General features: G+C 33.1%; 1 protein-coding gene and 1 long non-coding RNA gene across 4 annotated transcripts in view; one reads left to right on the forward strand and one right to left on the reverse strand.

Moving 5' to 3' along the window:
• Positions 1-3,441: 3,441 nt before the first annotated feature.
• Positions 3,442-18,685, forward strand: part of LOC120636052 (procollagen-lysine,2-oxoglutarate 5-dioxygenase) — a 41,483-nt gene continuing 26,239 nt past the window's right edge. For 2 of the 3 annotated variants that reach the window (XM_039907320.1, XM_039907322.1), the window contains exon 1: positions 3,442-3,587. In XM_039907320.1, the coding sequence (XP_039763254.1) occupies positions 3,452-3,587 (136 nt within the window). In that variant the 5' untranslated portion in view covers positions 3,442-3,451. Of the gene's footprint in view, positions 3,588-16,964; positions 17,370-18,685 lie in introns of those variants that run through there. The other variant, XM_039907321.1, reaches the window with a different exon arrangement.
• Positions 9,753-12,049, reverse strand: LOC120636055. Its single transcript, XR_005659333.1, has 3 exons — positions 11,481-12,049; positions 10,237-10,339; positions 9,753-9,862 (listed from the first exon to the last, which is right to left on the reverse strand). It is a non-coding gene; the product is annotated as an uncharacterized LOC120636055 (long non-coding RNA).

Consider the following 18,685-nt stretch of genomic DNA (forward strand, 5'->3'; position numbering starts at 1 on the left):
AAAACTAAAACCGGCAAAGCGAGATCTTTTGTCGTGACGGATGAGTTTTATCAAACTTATAAAAAATACTTTTCTTCACGCCCAACAAACTTAGCTACCAAAAGATTCTTCGTGGGTTATCGAAACGGCAGGTGTACGAAGCAAAATATTGGCATTAATACGTTCGGTAGCATGCCAAAAATAGTAGCGAAATATTTGAATTTAGCAAACCCGGAGTCTTACACAGGCCATACTTTTAGAAGAACGTCAGCTACTCTGTTAGCGGATTCTGGTGCTGATCTTCTTACAATAAAAAGGCACGGAGGATGGAAATCCAATTCCGTTGCTGAAGGTTACGTGGAAGGAAGACTCAGTAGGTAATCAAAAACGGATTGGGGAGCAAATTGCACGTGCCATATCATCGAGACCATCTACTTCACGCGAACATTCAAACTACCCAATTTTTGAAAAAACTTCTGAAGAACCGATGAACTTCACTGTGATGCACCAAGAAAATGAAAGATCCGAAATTTTAGAGCAGGTTTCATCTAAAAACGCCATGAATTTGAATATTACGTTTACGAACTGCACAAATATTACAGTTCTTTTAAATGACACTGAAAAAAAGTAATTTTATTTATTGTTCAAAATATATTTTTTTCTTCTTTTCAAACTTGTTATTTGCTTGTAAAGACTGAGGGGGCTCAACCCCCCCGGACCCCACCGGGGCTTTGCCCCTGGACCCCGGTTTGTGCCCACATATATCGCCGCATTTGTATTACAAAATAGTATGTGCGACTAGTGCGACGTTGCACTTGTTGCACAATATACTATTATCTAATGAAAATATGTCAGATATTACTACAATGAAAACAGTTACTTTGAACAAATGCAAAAAAATAAATAAAAATTCGCATCTTAAGATTTTGGACGATACAACTGATAATATTGATCGTCCTGGTCCAAGCAGTTTACAAAGTATCCAAACTCGGCAATCATCATGTTATTACAAAAACGATGAGGATATTCTGAAAGATTTAATGAATGACAATATATAGGTAGGTAGTGACTATATCTGTGCTATTGTTAAAAAGTGAACTTATAGATATTTTAGTACCTAGGTACCTAACCAATTTTAAATGTTGATTATTGAAAAGTTAATCATTCAAAATGTTTAACTATTAGGTATAACCTAACCTAACTACCTAAATAATAATGAGACTATTCCTTAGAATTATAAGATGTTTTTGTGTAATCAATAAACAATGCAACTGGTTGATCTCAAATGTAAGAATAAATAATTGATGTCGTAGATAAGAATTAATGATTAAAAAGTTGCATAATTTTTACGTATCGTTTTATTTCTACGATTAGGTAACATTTACTCCTTAGCTACCTAAGTACCTATTTTTTACACTTACGTTAACTAATTAGATAGGTGTCTACTTAAGCTTTGGAAATTGCCAACCCTAGCATTTTTTTCTATTCAACCCTTATCTCGTGTCTATTGAACCCATGTGCGGGTCAATAGAAACGTAACATATTTTTGCATTTTGGGCTGTAATTAAGGAATAAATCCCAATTTAGATGATTGAAAAATATTGAAATAGCAAGGAGACATGATATAAGCACAATATAATGTTCTCTCGACTATTGAAGATATACATAAAAATTAAGTCTAAGTTCAAAATTGTGTCAATTCACCCCGTTTTACGGTACTCATTTAAGAAACTTTAAATTTGACCAAGCTAGCTCCACACTTTATACAAAATCACATCTTTATAGTTATGCCTCTTGGGATTGTAAAGCGTTAAACGCTGTGAAACTATCCACAGCGGTGGTCATCTGAGTAATGTCATCACTCAGATACCTCAGATAAATGCTTTGACAAAACAGGATTTGATTTTACACGACCCGTCGATTGTAAGTGTTAGTTCTTCTTTATGAGGAGAAAACATCTTATGGATACCACTTCTTTATTGTAAATGGAGTCATTATGTAGGGCTTTCACCAACAACAGCCTGTTTAATGGGTCTAAGGATATATGTATATGGATGGTATGCACTTGTAAATTCACCGAAATGTTGTCAGGTTTTGACAAATCACTCATGTTTGGCGGGTCCCACAGACGTAGTTACTCTGTTGGCTGCCGAACACATGCGGTGAAACGGCACGCCAACTTGTCAAGCCTGCTATTTATTAGCGACGAACAACTCCAAAATATTTATTGATTATTGTTTATTTATTTAATAATTTATTTTTATATGATATTAGCTTAGTATTGAAAAGTAGAAAAATGCAGGTTGATTTAGCAAGTTTTCTAATTTGAATTAGCTTATCTCTAACAATTTACCACATTTTCGGTATGGATTTTATAGGATTACATGTTTACTATGGAACCCTAAATATACAAGCTTGATAACATTTTCCACTGTTACTATTCTATAACCTTAGTTTTATCCACATACTGACATAGCAATAAAACTGTAAAAAAATGCGAATCAGACTTGCTGACTTTCTCGCAATAAAACAATGAAATAATAATTTAAATGAATATTCTAAAAAAAACAAAGTTTTTATTGGTTTGAGATAAAAAATATATAAAATAAAACCAAAATACACACAGATTTAAATTTACAGCTAGGTAACCAATTTTTATGATCAGTTAACTGCTTCATCGACCACTTTCATTTCACGGTCCATTTAAACTTTTTGCCTAAATGTCGATGTGCTCTCACCTTGCCTAGGGTTTGCCTCTATTACGCGTATCGAATATAGATTTATCCTATTGCAATTTATTAAATATCGCGGTATGGTATCGATATATCCATCCATGATTTTGTAAAAAAATGCGGGTTAGAGAAAAACTTTTTCGTGTTTCTCCAATATTAGCTTACATTTCTATCACCTGTAATAATATTAGTTTTTTTTTGCTTTACAGTACATTATGTATGATAAATACATAATGTATTTTAAAAAATATACTTTGAAAGGTTCAAATGAAGTCCTTTTATATTAAAGGACTTCATTTGCACATTATAAACCCACCGAAAACCTTCAAATAAAATCACTCTTTTTCTATTAATTTCGTAAAATTTCAGTCACAAAGTGGAATATTTAGAATGAAAACTCTGAAAAAAGTTGTAACTTAGAATTCCTTCAATTTGAATTTTTCAGAGAATGAAAGACTTAGCATGCAGTTAACAGTAATATCCCAAGCTGCTACTGAGAAAATGGGCCTAGTCTAGGCCGGTCACATAGATAAAGAATAAGATAAACCATTTCTTTAATTTTTCAACTAAAAAAGCTCATACTATAATGAAGGGTATAGATGTTTCACTAAATATCGATAGAACCTAATGCACACCACTAACAGTACTAAAATAAGTACCTTTTGTTATCAATTTGGTACCTATCAGAGCGAAGTATCAGTCAGTCGTAACAGTCGGGGAAAGAGTTTTCTCGAAGCAAGATGTCCCGTAAGCACTTGCCAATCCTGTGTATATGGACCCTACATTTGATTTTTTGTCCAGCCCTTATGAAGACCGACAACCAATACACAGAAAACGAACGTTCGTATTGCGAGCCCAAGGAGGTCTATGATTTAGGTAAGCTTTCTATTTTTGTCAATTTTATTTTTATATAATTTTGATTATTATGTACCTTTTAATGTTGTTCCTGTATTAGTTATTATGGGCTATGCGATTTAAATAATATTGCGATCAAATATTAACCAAAGATGAAAGAACTTGTGTGGCGACGCTGGTGTAATAACTTAAAAAAACACATTCTAATATTTGTAAACAGTGCACCACAAATTAACGGAATATAATTTGTTGCAAAAGAATCGGTATTTATCAACCTAATAAAAGTAGTTAGATGGAATTTAAGTTTATTCAATAAACTGCCAAAAGGAAGTAACCGGTTCAACGTAAATATAGTTTTTGAAGTGAAACTTCTTTATCGGGGTTGGAAAAAAATTTAGTGTAAAATTTTTTCGTTACGCGTCACATTTTTCCGTTACGCGCCATCGTTCTGTCTGAAACATGGCTAAACAATGACAGTGAAATAAACATTACTGATTTCAAATGCATTGCACAATTTAAACGGCTGAACACAAGAGCAGGAGGTGTAGGAATATATCATAATTCTAAAGATGTTGCTAACATTGTAACTTCATCGATAGATTTTTCTGTTCTTTCTCCTGACTTTGATGGGTCACTAACTTCAGCAGTTGGTGATTTATGTATGGCTTAATGCACAATGGTAAATGGGATAAAAATTTTGATTGTTGCAATATATATATCTCCTAATCAGAAGGTGGACGATATTATTGATTTTATTCACCATTCATTGTTATCATACACAAGTGGCGGTGCCTCTTTACTCGGCAACAATAATGATAAAATACCGATGATATTAAGTGGAGATTTTAATATCAATTTTGCATCAGAAAAATCTTTGAAACTAACTAAGAATTTTTGAAAGATAAACTGAATTTATCCATGAAAAACAATCCTTCAACGTCGACAACGAGATCCGGCACTAAAATTGATGGAGTTTTCGCTCGGTTACACAATTTTGTGGAATGTAAACAATATATTTCGTATTTCAGTTACCATAAGCCATTAATAACACAAATATATAATAACGACATCAATGATAGTAATAATTCTATTACAATTAATGAAATTCAATAATAATCTTTGTAGTAATAAGCTAAAATGAAATAATTGTAGAATTTGTATTTATGTCTAAGATAATAAAAGCCTTTTATTAAACTTTATCTAATTTAACTTTATTTAACCAATTTCTTTTACAGAGTTGCATATAGTAAATTATTTTTTGAAAAATAACGTCATAAAGAAGTTTCACCTCCGCACTCGTGCATAGGTGATACACCACCAACCATACACCACTGCGAATCGTTCGGTGCAGATGGGTGTGCAATTTTAAAGAACATTTCATATTATGATTTTGGTTTTGGGTGTGCAATTTTTAAGAACATTTCAACAAGAATTCCGCAATATGATGAACCAGTTTCATCTGAGAACATGATTAACATGAGTATAAGGAATAAATTTGAAAAAGCCCGTGAAGTTAAAGTGCCACTTAAGTTCCACCTGGCAGCGGATTATATGAACGATGACACTCAAATTTAAGTTTTCTGTGGGGAATAATACTGCAACTATGTATGCTATGTGATGGTTATTTGAGCAGTCGTCTGAGCCCATTTAAAAAAGTAATAAAGCATTCACGGTGACATGAATAGTTCTTTCTATACTACATTCTTCTATTCACATTAAATTTTAAGAACAAATACGGCTGAAATCGTAATAATTTACTGTTACGTTAATATTTTAACTAGTCATAATTGTATGTATCTAAAAGATGTTCTTTAACTTCTCTCCTAACAACATGACGACTTAATATAACTTTAATTTGTTCATACAACCAAATATCAACAGAATCCCTGTTTACACTTGCTAGGCACTGCAGTAGATAGTGGTTCAAAGGGAAATGAAAAAATGTGTTACTACTTGAAATCAAGAATATAAAAAAAGAAGCGACCTAACACACCACATCATATTGAGGAAAAACCAACTTAATGTCGTGTTGATTTACTCATATCTCTAATTCAAATATGTAATTACGTATCGTGTAGGCAGTAGATATTGTCTCAAAGTATAATTAAAATGAGATAATAAAGCCATACAAATATAATATTCATGGAATGAAAAGGAGGGGCAATACCTATTAAGTTAAAGAAATACGAAGTCAAAATTAATATACCAGAATTTACACACTTTGTACATTCTAAACAGAATTTACACACTTTGTACAAAGTAACCAAAAGCGATACAAAAATATCAAAATAGATTTAGATCCAGCTCCATATTAGTTGAATAATATGTACCAGAGTATTACTTGAGGAAACCATGTGGTCAAACCACATTGTTCCTGATGCTAACTTTTATGACGGAGAGGAGATATAAGTATTTGGTACTGTAGAAGTAAGAATTATGGCGATATCGGAAATTGTGTTAAGACTACTACAGTAGTGCGTATCCATTATATTGTAATAACTAAGTAACAAAGCCACACACAGTTTATGAAAACATTTATATACAAAAAACAAGGCTGCCACAATTCAGATAAAACATTTTGAAATTGCTAATATAAACGCTTCATTTTCGTTATTACCTGCAATAAAATGTGTAGGTTGTTACTGGCATCGATACCTTTGGCAAGAAGCTGAGATGCTGTTAGGAAAATCAAGATGCAAAACTGAACAGAAATAAGGTTGCAACAATTCAGATTTTTTATTCATATTTTTGGAATTGCGTATAGTTCCGCTTTATTTTTATTATTTCCTGCAATAAAATCAGTAGGTTGACATCATAACTGGCATCGATTCCTTTGGCGAGAAGCTGAGATGCTATTAGGCAAATCTAGACGCAAAACTGAAACCAAAATCGTTTGATATCGGAGGTTATATCAGGAGACTACCAAAGTAGTACGTACCCATTATGTAATTTGTTGTATTAAGCAACAAGACATTCAGCTTATAAAAATATTTAACTACGTACGATATTTCCGCTTTATTTTTATTATTTCCTGCAATAAAATCCGTAGGTTGACATCATAACTGGTATCGATTCTTTTGGCGAGAAGCTGAGGTGCTATTAGGCAAATCTAGACCCAAAACTGAAACCAAAATCGTTTGATATCGGAGGTTATATCAGGAGACTACCTAAGTAGTACGTACCCATTATGTAATTTGCTGTATTAAGCAACAAGACATTCAGCTTATGAAAATATTTAACTACGAGTTACGACAAACTAGAAACAAGGCAGCAACAATTCAGATCAATTTTTACTCATATTTTTGGAATTGCGTATATTTCCGCTTCATTTTTATTATTTCCTGCAATAAAATCAGTAGGTTGACATCATAACCGGCATCGATTCCTTTGGCGAGAAGCTGAGATGCTATTAGGCAAATCTAAACGCAAAACTGAAACCAAAATCGTTTGATATCGGAGGTTATATCAGGAGACTACCAAAGTAGTACGTACCCATTATGTAATTTGTTGTATTAAGCAACAAGACATTCAGCTTATAAAAATATTTAACTACGTACGATATTTCCGCTTTATTTTTATTATTTCCTGCAATAAAATCCGTAGGTTGACATCATAACTGGTATCGATTCTTTTGGCGAGAAGCTGAGGTGCTATTAGGCAAATCTAGACCCAAAACTGAAACCAAAATCGTTTGATATCGGAGGTTATATCAGGAGACTACCTAAGTAGTACGTACCCATTATGTAATTTGCTGTATTAAGCAACAAGACATTCAGCTTATGAAAATATTTAACTACGAGTTACGACAAACTAGAAACAAGGCAGCAACAATTCAGATCAATTTTTACTCATATTTTTGGAATTGCGTATATTTCCGCTTCATTTTTATTATTTCCTGCAATAAAATCAGTAGGTTGACATCATAACCGGCATCGATTCCTTTGGCGAGAAGCTGAGATGCTATTAGGCAAATCTAAACGCAAAACTGAAACCAAAATCGTTTGATATCGGAGGTTATATCGAGAGACTTCAGACTACCAAAGTAGTACGTACCCATTATGAAATTTGCTGTATTAAGCAACAATACAGTCAGCTTATGAAAATATTTAACTACGACAAACTAGAAACAAGGCGGCAAAAATTCAGATCAATTTTTTACTCATATTTTGGGAATTGCGTATATTTCCGCTTTATTTTTATTATTTCCTGCAATAAAATCAGTAGGTTGACATCATAACTGGCATCGATTCCTTTGGCGAGAAGCTGAGATGCTATTAGGCAAATCCAGACGCAAAACTGAAACCAAAATCGTTTGATATCGGAGGTTATATCGAGAGACTACCAAAGTAGTACGTACCCATTATGTAATTTGTTAAATTAAGCAACAAGACAGTCAGCTTATGAAAATATTTAACTACGAGTTACCAAACTAGAAACAAGGCAGCAACAATTCAGATCAAACATTTTTTACTACGATATTTATGCCTTATTAATAATGTTTCCTTCCGTAAAAATGTTACCTTTGGCGAAAAGTTGAGACTCTATTAGGCAAATCTACATGCTTTGCATCCTCGGCTAAAGTCAAAAAATCGTTTCTTTTTGCTTTATTGTCAATTTTTGCAAGAGGGCTGGTCGTACCTACTTAACAACGAAAGGCGAACAATTAAATATTTGTAAATTTGTAAAATATGTATAGCCACACGATATATCAAAGAAATAATGTTCTTTGAATCTATCACTCGCAATAACTCTTAATTAAAAATAACGTAACATGATACTATAATCAAATTCAATTACACAACCAACCAACGTACCTCTTAGCTTTAATCATTGCATAGCAATTCAACAAAAGAAACGGTTACGACTATATTCACATCTAAATTGAATTAAATAATGACGGAATTTCAAAATTCTTGAGAGTTTACAATTTTTTTTCTTACACACACACTTACAGTAAGAAGCAACGCGGGTAACAAACAGCGAAAACTAAGTCTACACGACTTTAAAAGGTAAAATTTAAGTACTAGGTAGGTCTTCCAAAATAAGCCACTCATTCGTATTTGATACTTATTTATTTCAAATTAGAAAGCACTATCTGTCGGGAATTTGGTATTAATTTCATTCATTTAATTTGGTTTCATTTGAGCAGAGAAACACTCAAGAGGAATCAGACTAATCCCTTCTGGTAAAAGAAGGCCTGGCTCGTTTTTCGCAAATCACGCAATGCAAGCCCTTATGCCACCAGAGGGGCTTGCTGTTCTGTGGCTGGCTGGAAATGAAACCAGAATACTTTGCACCTACATTACATGCGGGCACCAGTAATTAGTTTAGTTATAAGATTTTTAGTAACATTATCAATAAAAAAAAGTAAAAGATTAAATTGAAATAATAATAAAAATAGATCCAGAATAGTTATTTATCCGTATTCTGGATTGGAACTCTTTCTCTGCAGTGCTAGCACAGTCAAAAGACAAAAATTATAACTCTCGATTATATCCTGTGACAGGCGGATATAAGTCACCAGCAAAAATCTGGAACGTGGAATTCGGAGAATTTCACTCCCGTTTATTAGGATATTATTTCCACTTGTGAGCCAGTGCTCTGAGATTTGATAAAGATGTGGGAGAAGATAAATTTTTATCCTTTCCCCAAGGAGAAAATTGTCTCCTGCCCATGTTAGCCATTCTGTAATACAACTACGCCTCCCACCTGTAAAGATGTAATCATGCTTCAACTGAACTTAACAATACCTTCTTGTATAATTATTATCTTATAGTACCAGAAGATGACCCTACAAATTAAAATTCAAAAATTATCACAGGCACTTATGAAGCATTTATACATTTGTTTACTCAATTTTCACGTGATGGAGATAACTACAATCGCCAACTTCAACATAAATCTACAAGGGTTCCAAACACGGCTTGGTCTAAGAAGAGCCCACAACCAACTTAGCCAACTTTTTTTTTTGGTATGACTCTCAAAGTACATTAATATTTAGCTATGAAGTTAGAGCAATTTATACCCAATATTGTTTAAGTAATCCTTAATATTATAATAGGAGTTTTCTATGAGCTTACGTTTCATATAAACTTTGAACTTATTGAGAGACATCACTAACATTTCATTGGGTAATTTGTTGTAAATTAAATTAAAGTAATTTCCCTTGAATGAATTACCAATTTTATGTAGCCTATTAAACTTCACAACAAGTTTATTTTTACTTCTAATATCCTTTTGTGCCCTTTGTGCTTTTTCTTTAGTCCACTCTGGCTGTGAGGCTGGCTGATGTTAATCTAGAAAATAAGTATCAGTGAACTGTTTAATACTTTAGTTACTGGAAAAAAAAACTTACTAAATTTGTTGGTGTTTGGATTGAGGTGGTTTGGATTTGCAGTCTAAATTTGTAAACTGATTTTGTTGATTTTAGATAATAAACCTTATTAATTTTGGTTGGCGACTGCTATGTATCATATCCTGTGATAAAACATCAGATAAGACTTCTTTACTCTGAGAACATTGGTGGTCGCAGCTAATTTTTTACTAAACTAAATGTACATATTGGATTGATTAAATTTTTTTATACTGAAATGCAATATTTCTGTATATTTCTGTTTAAATGTTTCTTTATTTTTCACTAACGTATCAATAGATTAATATAAATGATCACCTTAAACATAATTATAGCTAGTCCTACAGCATATAACAAATTGCTCCAAGTCTCATTAAAATCCCTCTGGTGGTAGCAGTTGCTCTGATTATCACATTAGGATCTGTAACAAAAATACAACATCTATAAAACAATAATAACAATATTATTTTAAATTGTTATAGTATGCTTAAACAGGTCCAACATACAATTGTCTGATAGGAGTTGTCGGGCTGGCCAGTTACAACAATACATTACAAATATACACAGTATCTGTACTAGGCAAAATCTTCAATAGCTTAAATAAAAATATAGCTTATATTCAAAGTTGTATAAGTTGTGCAATGATGGAGGGTGGTGAATAAATGAACCCACCAAACAGCAGCATGGTGGGTCTATGCTCTAAAAACATCTCTCCTATGAAAGAGGAGGCCTCTGCCCAGCAGTGGATTGTTAATAGGCAAATGATGAATAAATGAAAACTCAAATTAAACGTAAAAATATGCTCTAGTTTGTTTTTCATTTATAAAGTATAATTGCCAAATAAACATTCCATTTATAATTTATTCATATATTCATAGACGATCGAATGGAGACCATAGCTATCCCCAGTGGTGTGCATAGAGGGTATGCACAGGGTATGCAGATGATATAAAATGAAGAAAATCTCCAGTACGAGTTAAAAATACTTAAGGGTAGGCTTTTTATAACTCTAACAATACCTATCCATAGGATTTTTTAAAACTTTTACTACAGATTATCTTCATTTTATGTCATCTGCATACCCTGTGCATACCCTCTATGCACGCCACTGGCTGTCCCAGTAGGTAAAATTAAACGGGGGTTTTTGAGAAGTCTATAAGCCAATATCATTAACTACAATACACATAGTCTGAATGATTTCATATTCCTTTACACTTTAATAGGACTCTTCTATAAGCCTATGTTTAATACAAACTTAATTGTATTTTCCTTTAAAGAAATTAAGAATTTTATGTAACCTAGTATATTGCACTGCAAGTATATTCTTTTAATTTTTGCAGTAACATTTTTTTTTTAAATTTGAAATATTTTTATGAACATACATTAAATTTTCTAATATGTATTGACTATACACTTTCATTATGTTATCTATAAATCAACAAACAAATCTTTTAGTTCTGGGATGATGGCGGGAAATATCTGACTGGGCCAGAGGATATTTATAGCAGATAGACATCAGCAGACCCCCCATTAAATACTGGAGTTATAATGAGTGTACTTACATAGATGACATATATCTGAGCTTCTGCGGGTACCGTTTGAGCAGGATTCGTATGTTGAAGGATTAACAAAGGTATCAAACCAGTATCACGACTTGGGGAGCACAAGTACCTGTTGCTGGTGAGGGCTATCAATGGATGACCCTTGTTATTGACGCATCCATATCCATTAACCAGTATTGAGTCTATTATTATTGAAGTTGCTAAATTCTATATCTTGTATTAATTCACATATCCCGTGGACGTTATGGAAATTGCACGTTCTTTTGGAAACATACCCAATAAGTATTGCAATAAATATAAGACAATTTGCATTTGAAACACAATGCAAAAAATTCTTACTGGCAAAGGCATTCGTGACGCCATTATCCATGTTCCCAAATTCCATTTTTCATTTCACAGATGAAATCAAAAGTATGGGGAATAGGCCCATAGGGATTAAGGAATATCGATGGCTGAATAGTATTAACGTAGAGTACTAGTGAGTGAGTAGTGATTTCGAGCCTTTACCGCCGAATTAACGTAACCGACAAATCAAAAAAATAATCCTATAAAATTACAGTGAAGTTTCTTTTAGCCTTCTAAGGCACATCCGCCAAAGTAAACTATACCTCTGAGGTGCAAACATAGATAATAAAAGTTCCGGTTTGCCTAATGAATATAATTTTTTCCAAGCAAAACGGTAAATGTGAAATGAAGCTCTCATTTATCTGGGATGCAGATGGTGTTAATTTTAATTTAATGACAAAACGTAGAAAGTATTTTTTTATAAAATAAAACCAAAGAGTATGTAAACATCAAATTAAACCGCAAATATCTTTGAAAATTAATAAACCACGATGTCTAGGTGTTTTCAATAAGAATGCCAGTGAATTTATATGAGGTTTGTATTGATGCATGTCTAATGAGATTTTACATGCAATATAATGAACTTGTGTCTTCCATAATTATTTAGTTTACGAAGTCCGGATATTACAAAAAAATATGCATTCCAATATTTTTTATTCGATTTAAAGAACCTACCTAAACCGTTTATTTTTGACAATAACTTACTGTTTAAATACTCATTGATTAACAAAAATTTAAAACCTTAAAAATTTTAATCTATGAAACCAAAGAGGCTACAAACACTACGTCAGTAACTTCAAACCACAATATTTTAATTTAAAATATGGAGGGTAGAGGTAAGGAGAGTCATCTTATATGGGAGAAAAGTTGAAAAAGTGTCCAGTTGTATGCGCTAAATAACAGTTCAAAAATCCTCCACAATGGCGCTGGTGGATGCACAGGGTATGGTATGAATGTAGCAATCGTAGATGAATTGAAGTATGCCGAGTTAAAAAATTTAATGTCATTATCGACTAAAGTAGTTAATTATTGAGAATTTCAACAACTTACGTTGTACAAAATATTGTGGTAAATATAACCTTACTTCCTTGTTTATTTTTCAAGCCTACTCTAACAATATTTATATTTGGCGCTTCTTTTAAGAGTTACCTTGATGCAAATGTGGCGCCATCCTAATTTAATACATTTTGACGACACTTTTTCATATACACAGATGATCCTCCTTATCTCTACCCTCCATAATTTAAAAGACAAGTATAATTTAAAATTCAAGGTGGCTGCTGACTCTAATTGACAATTGAACTGTATTTCATTTTTGTGGTTTCGTACCCAATGGGTGGCACCTTCGTACTCAGGAGTTCATATAATCCTAGAATCCTTACCTATACCCTACGTGTACGAGTCCGACTCTTTTAGATATACCTAAAACGCTAACTGACAGACGGATGGACGTACGGTCAGCAAAGTCATAGTAAGAGGGTCCCGTCCCTTTGGGTACGTTTGAAGTATACCTTCAGGTTCACCAGGTTCGAATGTACCCTATAGGGTACAATTCTGTATAATAGTCATAATTTTAATACAAGAAATCAAATAGAAAACAATAGAAAAAATAATTAATAATGTACAAGATTGAAAAAAATGAGACGCGGTGGTGGCAGAACGAGATGCGCACAACCGAGATCCAAACATGAGTCATCGTCGTCGTCGTCGTCGTCGTTGGATGAATTTAAAACCCCACCAACATCTGCGGGGGATGTGACGCCTCCTCCACTACGAAGGACATGCAGGGGCGGCACCACGCGACGACATCAATATAAAAAGGACGACGACCATTCAACATCGGCTAGCTTGGAGCAACAGGGGCTACGGGCTCCCGCGAATGCTCCCGTTACCGGTGGTGTAGTGCGTATTTTAATGGTTCTATCATAATAATAGGACATTTTTTCATAAAGTTACCGATTAAAATAAGAGCCATATTTTTAGTGGGAAATTCACTGTCGAAGTCATTAGACAACATACTTTTATGTCGATCATTTTTTTGAAAACTGTGCCCAACTGTTTAACATAATAGACCCTTAAATAGCCACTAACAAAATACTTTGGTAATTGCCCAGGACTCCTAGCGATATTTTCCTTTCATCCTGATGATCCTTAGTCCAAAAAAACTATTTTATCGATATTGCAACTTCCAAGACACAATAATAAAATGACACATATTTACACCCATTTACTGACTTCGATCAACGATGCTTATCCAGCGCTATCGGCTTATGTAGTGCTACTGTTGAGCCACACAATATTAATGCAGTCATTTGTTATACGGAATTCAAAGTATTTAAAATAAGGCAAAACGCGAGTAAATTCAATCCGAAGATCCTATATTGTCTGTCATATGACTTTACAATAATTGGCAAATTATAAAAAGGAGCCGGAAGTTATAGTAATCAAACTTTTCCCAAACTGTGCCCAACTGTTTAACATAGACCCTTAAATAGCCACCAACACCAGGTCACAAACACCAATCATGAAGCAGTTTTTACCAGATTTATGCATTACTAGCTGTTGCTCGTGACTTCGTCCGCGTTTGGTATTGTTTTTAAAGCATCCCGTAAGAAAAGTTTATTTGGGAGATGTGTGGCATCAATAAAGGTATTTCCATGGATATTTTAAAAATCCAAATTCTGTCAAAATCTCTTCTAATAACTGTTTTGGTTACGTGTAGTCCTAAATTTTTTAAACTCGCAATATCTTATTACTTAATAATTATATTAATTAAAAATTATACCTAGCTATAAAAATATCCTTGATGAAAAACTATTTGTTTAAAAAATCAAATTTCACCCGCGCGCCTCACATGCCCCGCTGTAGTCCGTAAAGTTCCGAAAGTTACTAGGCAGTCATTGCCAACCGCACGCTCGGATTTTTGGCACAGTATGCATAAAATGATTAGATAAAACGTGAGTGCCTGCTGCTGGGGATAGCGTATAATAATAATAATAACACCATTATCCATACTTTGCTGCCATCTAAACCGAAGTTCATTAATACCTTTACGATAGAACTCTGGGGATTTAGATCCAACAAACTGTGTAAAAGCATTTTGCACTGTCTCCCGGTAGATTTTTTTTAAACACGTAGAAAATTGTCTATATCACGAAAAACTTTTTTTTTGGGTGCGTGTAACCTTTACGCGCGATTGAAACTATTCGAAATGAATAATCCCAATTGATTATTATATTTGCCACTAGCTGGCATATAAGTCAAGAAACGTGGAGTATATGACATATACTTACGACCAATCAAATTATTATTTTTAAATAGCGGAAACTACATAAACGGCTGACGTAAGCGTTATTTCCGTCAAAAAAAACCTGAGTTACTCTCTAAAGAAGTTTTACTTCAAAATTGTAGTCCTTTGGAGCACGATCTGGCAAGTAGGTACAGAGGCTGACATATGACTTCTAACTGCAGCTCCGCAATCTATAAAACTTTTTGAATTATATCAGCGGACCCAGCAATAGCTAAATCAGAATATGTGTCTACAAACTTGGAGGGCCCTAAGGTAGGTTTTTTGGAAGGTCTTGAAGATCTAACATAATTTTTATGTATCATCAATAGTTTTCTCAGCTCCTTAAATTTGAACAGAAGAATTATTTATTAAATAGCAGATTATTTTAAGCTCTATTTGACTTTGCTAGTTTTTGCTTGTAAATTATTTTGTAGTGTACTTATTATCTTTATTTTAATTTGTAATTAATATTTTTTTAATTATAGTATATTTTACTGCTCTAAAAATTTATTTTGCTGGTAAAAAATTGCCAACTTAAATATTGAGCTTCTATTCATGCTAAATAATTTCCTTTTTATAAATAGTTCTTTTGTTCAAATTCAAGGACTTATATTTTTGTATAGCCAATGTTGTTGTAGCATAAATAAAAAATATTGTGGTTTGAATTTCAATATTTAGAAGGTCTTAGGTTCTTATAAATAAATTTCAGGATTACCTACAGAACTTGGCACCCGTTTAGATCTCAATGCTTTTGCCGAAAAACACCTTCATAAGGATTTTGGCTTTCAATTTTTACATAAAATATGTTTTTAATTGGATATCATTACTTTTTGTTTGAAAGGACGGGTATTTTATGAGGAATAAACGTAATACGACATAAGAAGGAAATTTTATGGTCAAAGATTTACATAATATTTGTGATTTTGGTGTTACTACGTTCCCTAATTTGGAAGTTAAAAGGGTTCTGACACGCAGAGGGACAAAATGCGATTACACCGAAGCTCACTCTAAAACCACGCCTCGCTCGGTCAATAATTATTAATAATATCTCTGTAAGAAAAATATTATCAAACAAGTAAGTGAGTATTTGCTATGAAACTTTGACAGGCGCTAGGTGTTATTAAAATCAGTTTCTAAAAAAAAACTTTTTTATGCTTTGCTTTGTATACACAGAACTATCAAGCTGAACGCCTAATTTCAACTTTCTAGGTCATCTGGATGCAGACAGAGATTTTCAGACGTTAATATATAAATAACCGTTTGAGCTGTAATTATGAAAGTTTGGGGTTCTAGTTAATGTAAGGGGTTTCAAGAAATAAACAAAATTTGATATGTTTATGTTAAATAGATTTTGAGGTATTAAGAAATGTGGCTTTAGATGATTCGTGGAATATTGCACACGGTAGCTACGTCGCCAGTTCCTTCTTCATGGCTGGACCTTGGCTGCCACACTATCGTGTGTCTTGATAGGCAAAATTTTGCTACTTTGGGCACTGACTTTGCGTTAAATTATTTCTAATTTTTGTAAATAAATTATAGCCTATGGTTACTTCGTGATAGTTTTTTTTTTCTTTACGATGGAATGGTCCTGTATTTTTGGATTCTATTGGGTACAAAAACAAATCCCACAAACAATCTTTCCCTGTATTTTGAGTTAAAATGTAAATCCTTAAATATAATCCTTTAATATCCTTAAATCCTTTTTACTTTAAAAGTGTAGATACCTATCTACAAACCGCAGTGCCAATCATACTAAAATTATTATTAAAACAAATGAATTTGCTTTGCTTGCAAAACGCGTCAATTATTTTAACACGATTTCAGTGTCCGATTTCATTAGCTTTAGTTCAGCGCAGGGACGTAACATACCTTAATCATGTCCACATGACCTAAATTAATATAACAGCACTGCCCAATACATGATGACCCATATGCGAACTAATCAATAGTGAACTCAGATCGCCCGGCGCCGCCCCGTTGCCGGCTCCGCGACTGCGCGACGGAAGTGTGTACTGTGTGTTTTATCTAGAAGCTTATCGACGCGGTTTCGGAAGCTGTACGACGTTAAATATTTTATTACACTGCTGATTCAGCCATCGCAAGGCGTTCATAATTTTATTAGTTTCGGGAGTCCGGACTCATTCTCCGAAGTCCATTGAACCCGGTCGCCGATGCATCTTGGAAAATGACTGTAATACTGCAATTATTTTTCCTTTATCTATTATTTGCAAGAAAAACTGAGGCAAATTCAGAAGGTAAGTTAGATATTTTTAATAGTTGTACAGCGGCAATTACATTAACGTATTACACATACGTTAATGCAATTGCCGCTGTACAACAGCCGCTGTGTATTCTTCTTCTTTCTTTTCGTTTTTTCTACATCATTTGATTTTGCTGAGTGTATTGTTAATAAGATTTTAGGTTGACTTTAGCTGTTTATAGAGTAATGATTTGTCACAAACATTGTATTGCAATACTATTACTAATGAGACAAAGGATTTTTTTAATTAATACTTTATGATATTTAAGTAAAATAAAAATTCAATTAAATTTATTTTAATATTATAAATTTGAAAGTTTATTTGGTTGTTTGTCCTTACTTTACACCCTAACTTAGTACCTAACCAAACAACTGGATTTTTGTTAAATATCTGTCTGAAAATGAGGGCCAGTAACATTCCTTAATTTTTTTAATTTTTTGTGCTTTCTATACTAGCACAGTTAGCATGTGCAGGAGACAATTTTCTCCCCCGGGGAAAGGATAAAGAATTTATCTTCTCCCACAGCCTTATCAACTCTCAGGGCACTGGCTCACAAGTCAAAATAAAATCCAAATAATATATGTCTAATAATAAACGGGGGTAAACTTCTATTCCATGTTCCGGAGCTTTAGCAGGTGGGACACAATAATTATATCCCCTGACATTATTTCCCTGCAGGAAAATAAACAGGTTTTGTAAAACTATAATAAACATGGACAAAGATTGCAACTAATGTACCCTTCTCTCTAGTATTATGATATATTTAAATTTCTTTTGTTTTAATAATGTGATACAAAAAAAAATATGTGGTTTTTATTTTTGATCAGGGTAAATAATTTACAATGTATCTCTGTGATACAAAGATAACAGCCTCCAACACCGGAACAAGTTTTTGTTGCCTTTGTTGTATCAGTTTAGTTAGGCCTTTACCAAAATAACCTTATTTACTTAAATAGTATAAATAATGCAAAATGTATATTTGTTGCAAGCGATATGTTTAAGAAAAAGTTTTCTATGCATTGCAATATCCTTGATGGCGATGGTTTCTATAGAAAAAAAAATATTCTGTTCATATAACTTTAGTTTATTTTTTTATAGCTTCAATACATTTATAGCTTCCAGCTTAAGCTGCTTCTGTTCTTAGTTCTCACATATTATATATTTTTGGTTGCTAAGTAACAACTTTTTCTCAATACTGTTACTCAAAGCAGGCCCTAGCCTTTGTTAAAGGTAGAGCAAGAATGTTGTTAGTGCCCTTTTGATCAAACTTATACTATAATTTCAGTTTGACACTTATAATAATCAGTGAT

Source organism: Pararge aegeria, chromosome Z (assembly GCF_905163445.1).
Source record: "Pararge aegeria chromosome Z, ilParAegt1.1, whole genome shotgun sequence".
Taxonomy (NCBI): Eukaryota; Metazoa; Arthropoda; class Insecta; order Lepidoptera; family Nymphalidae; genus Pararge; species Pararge aegeria.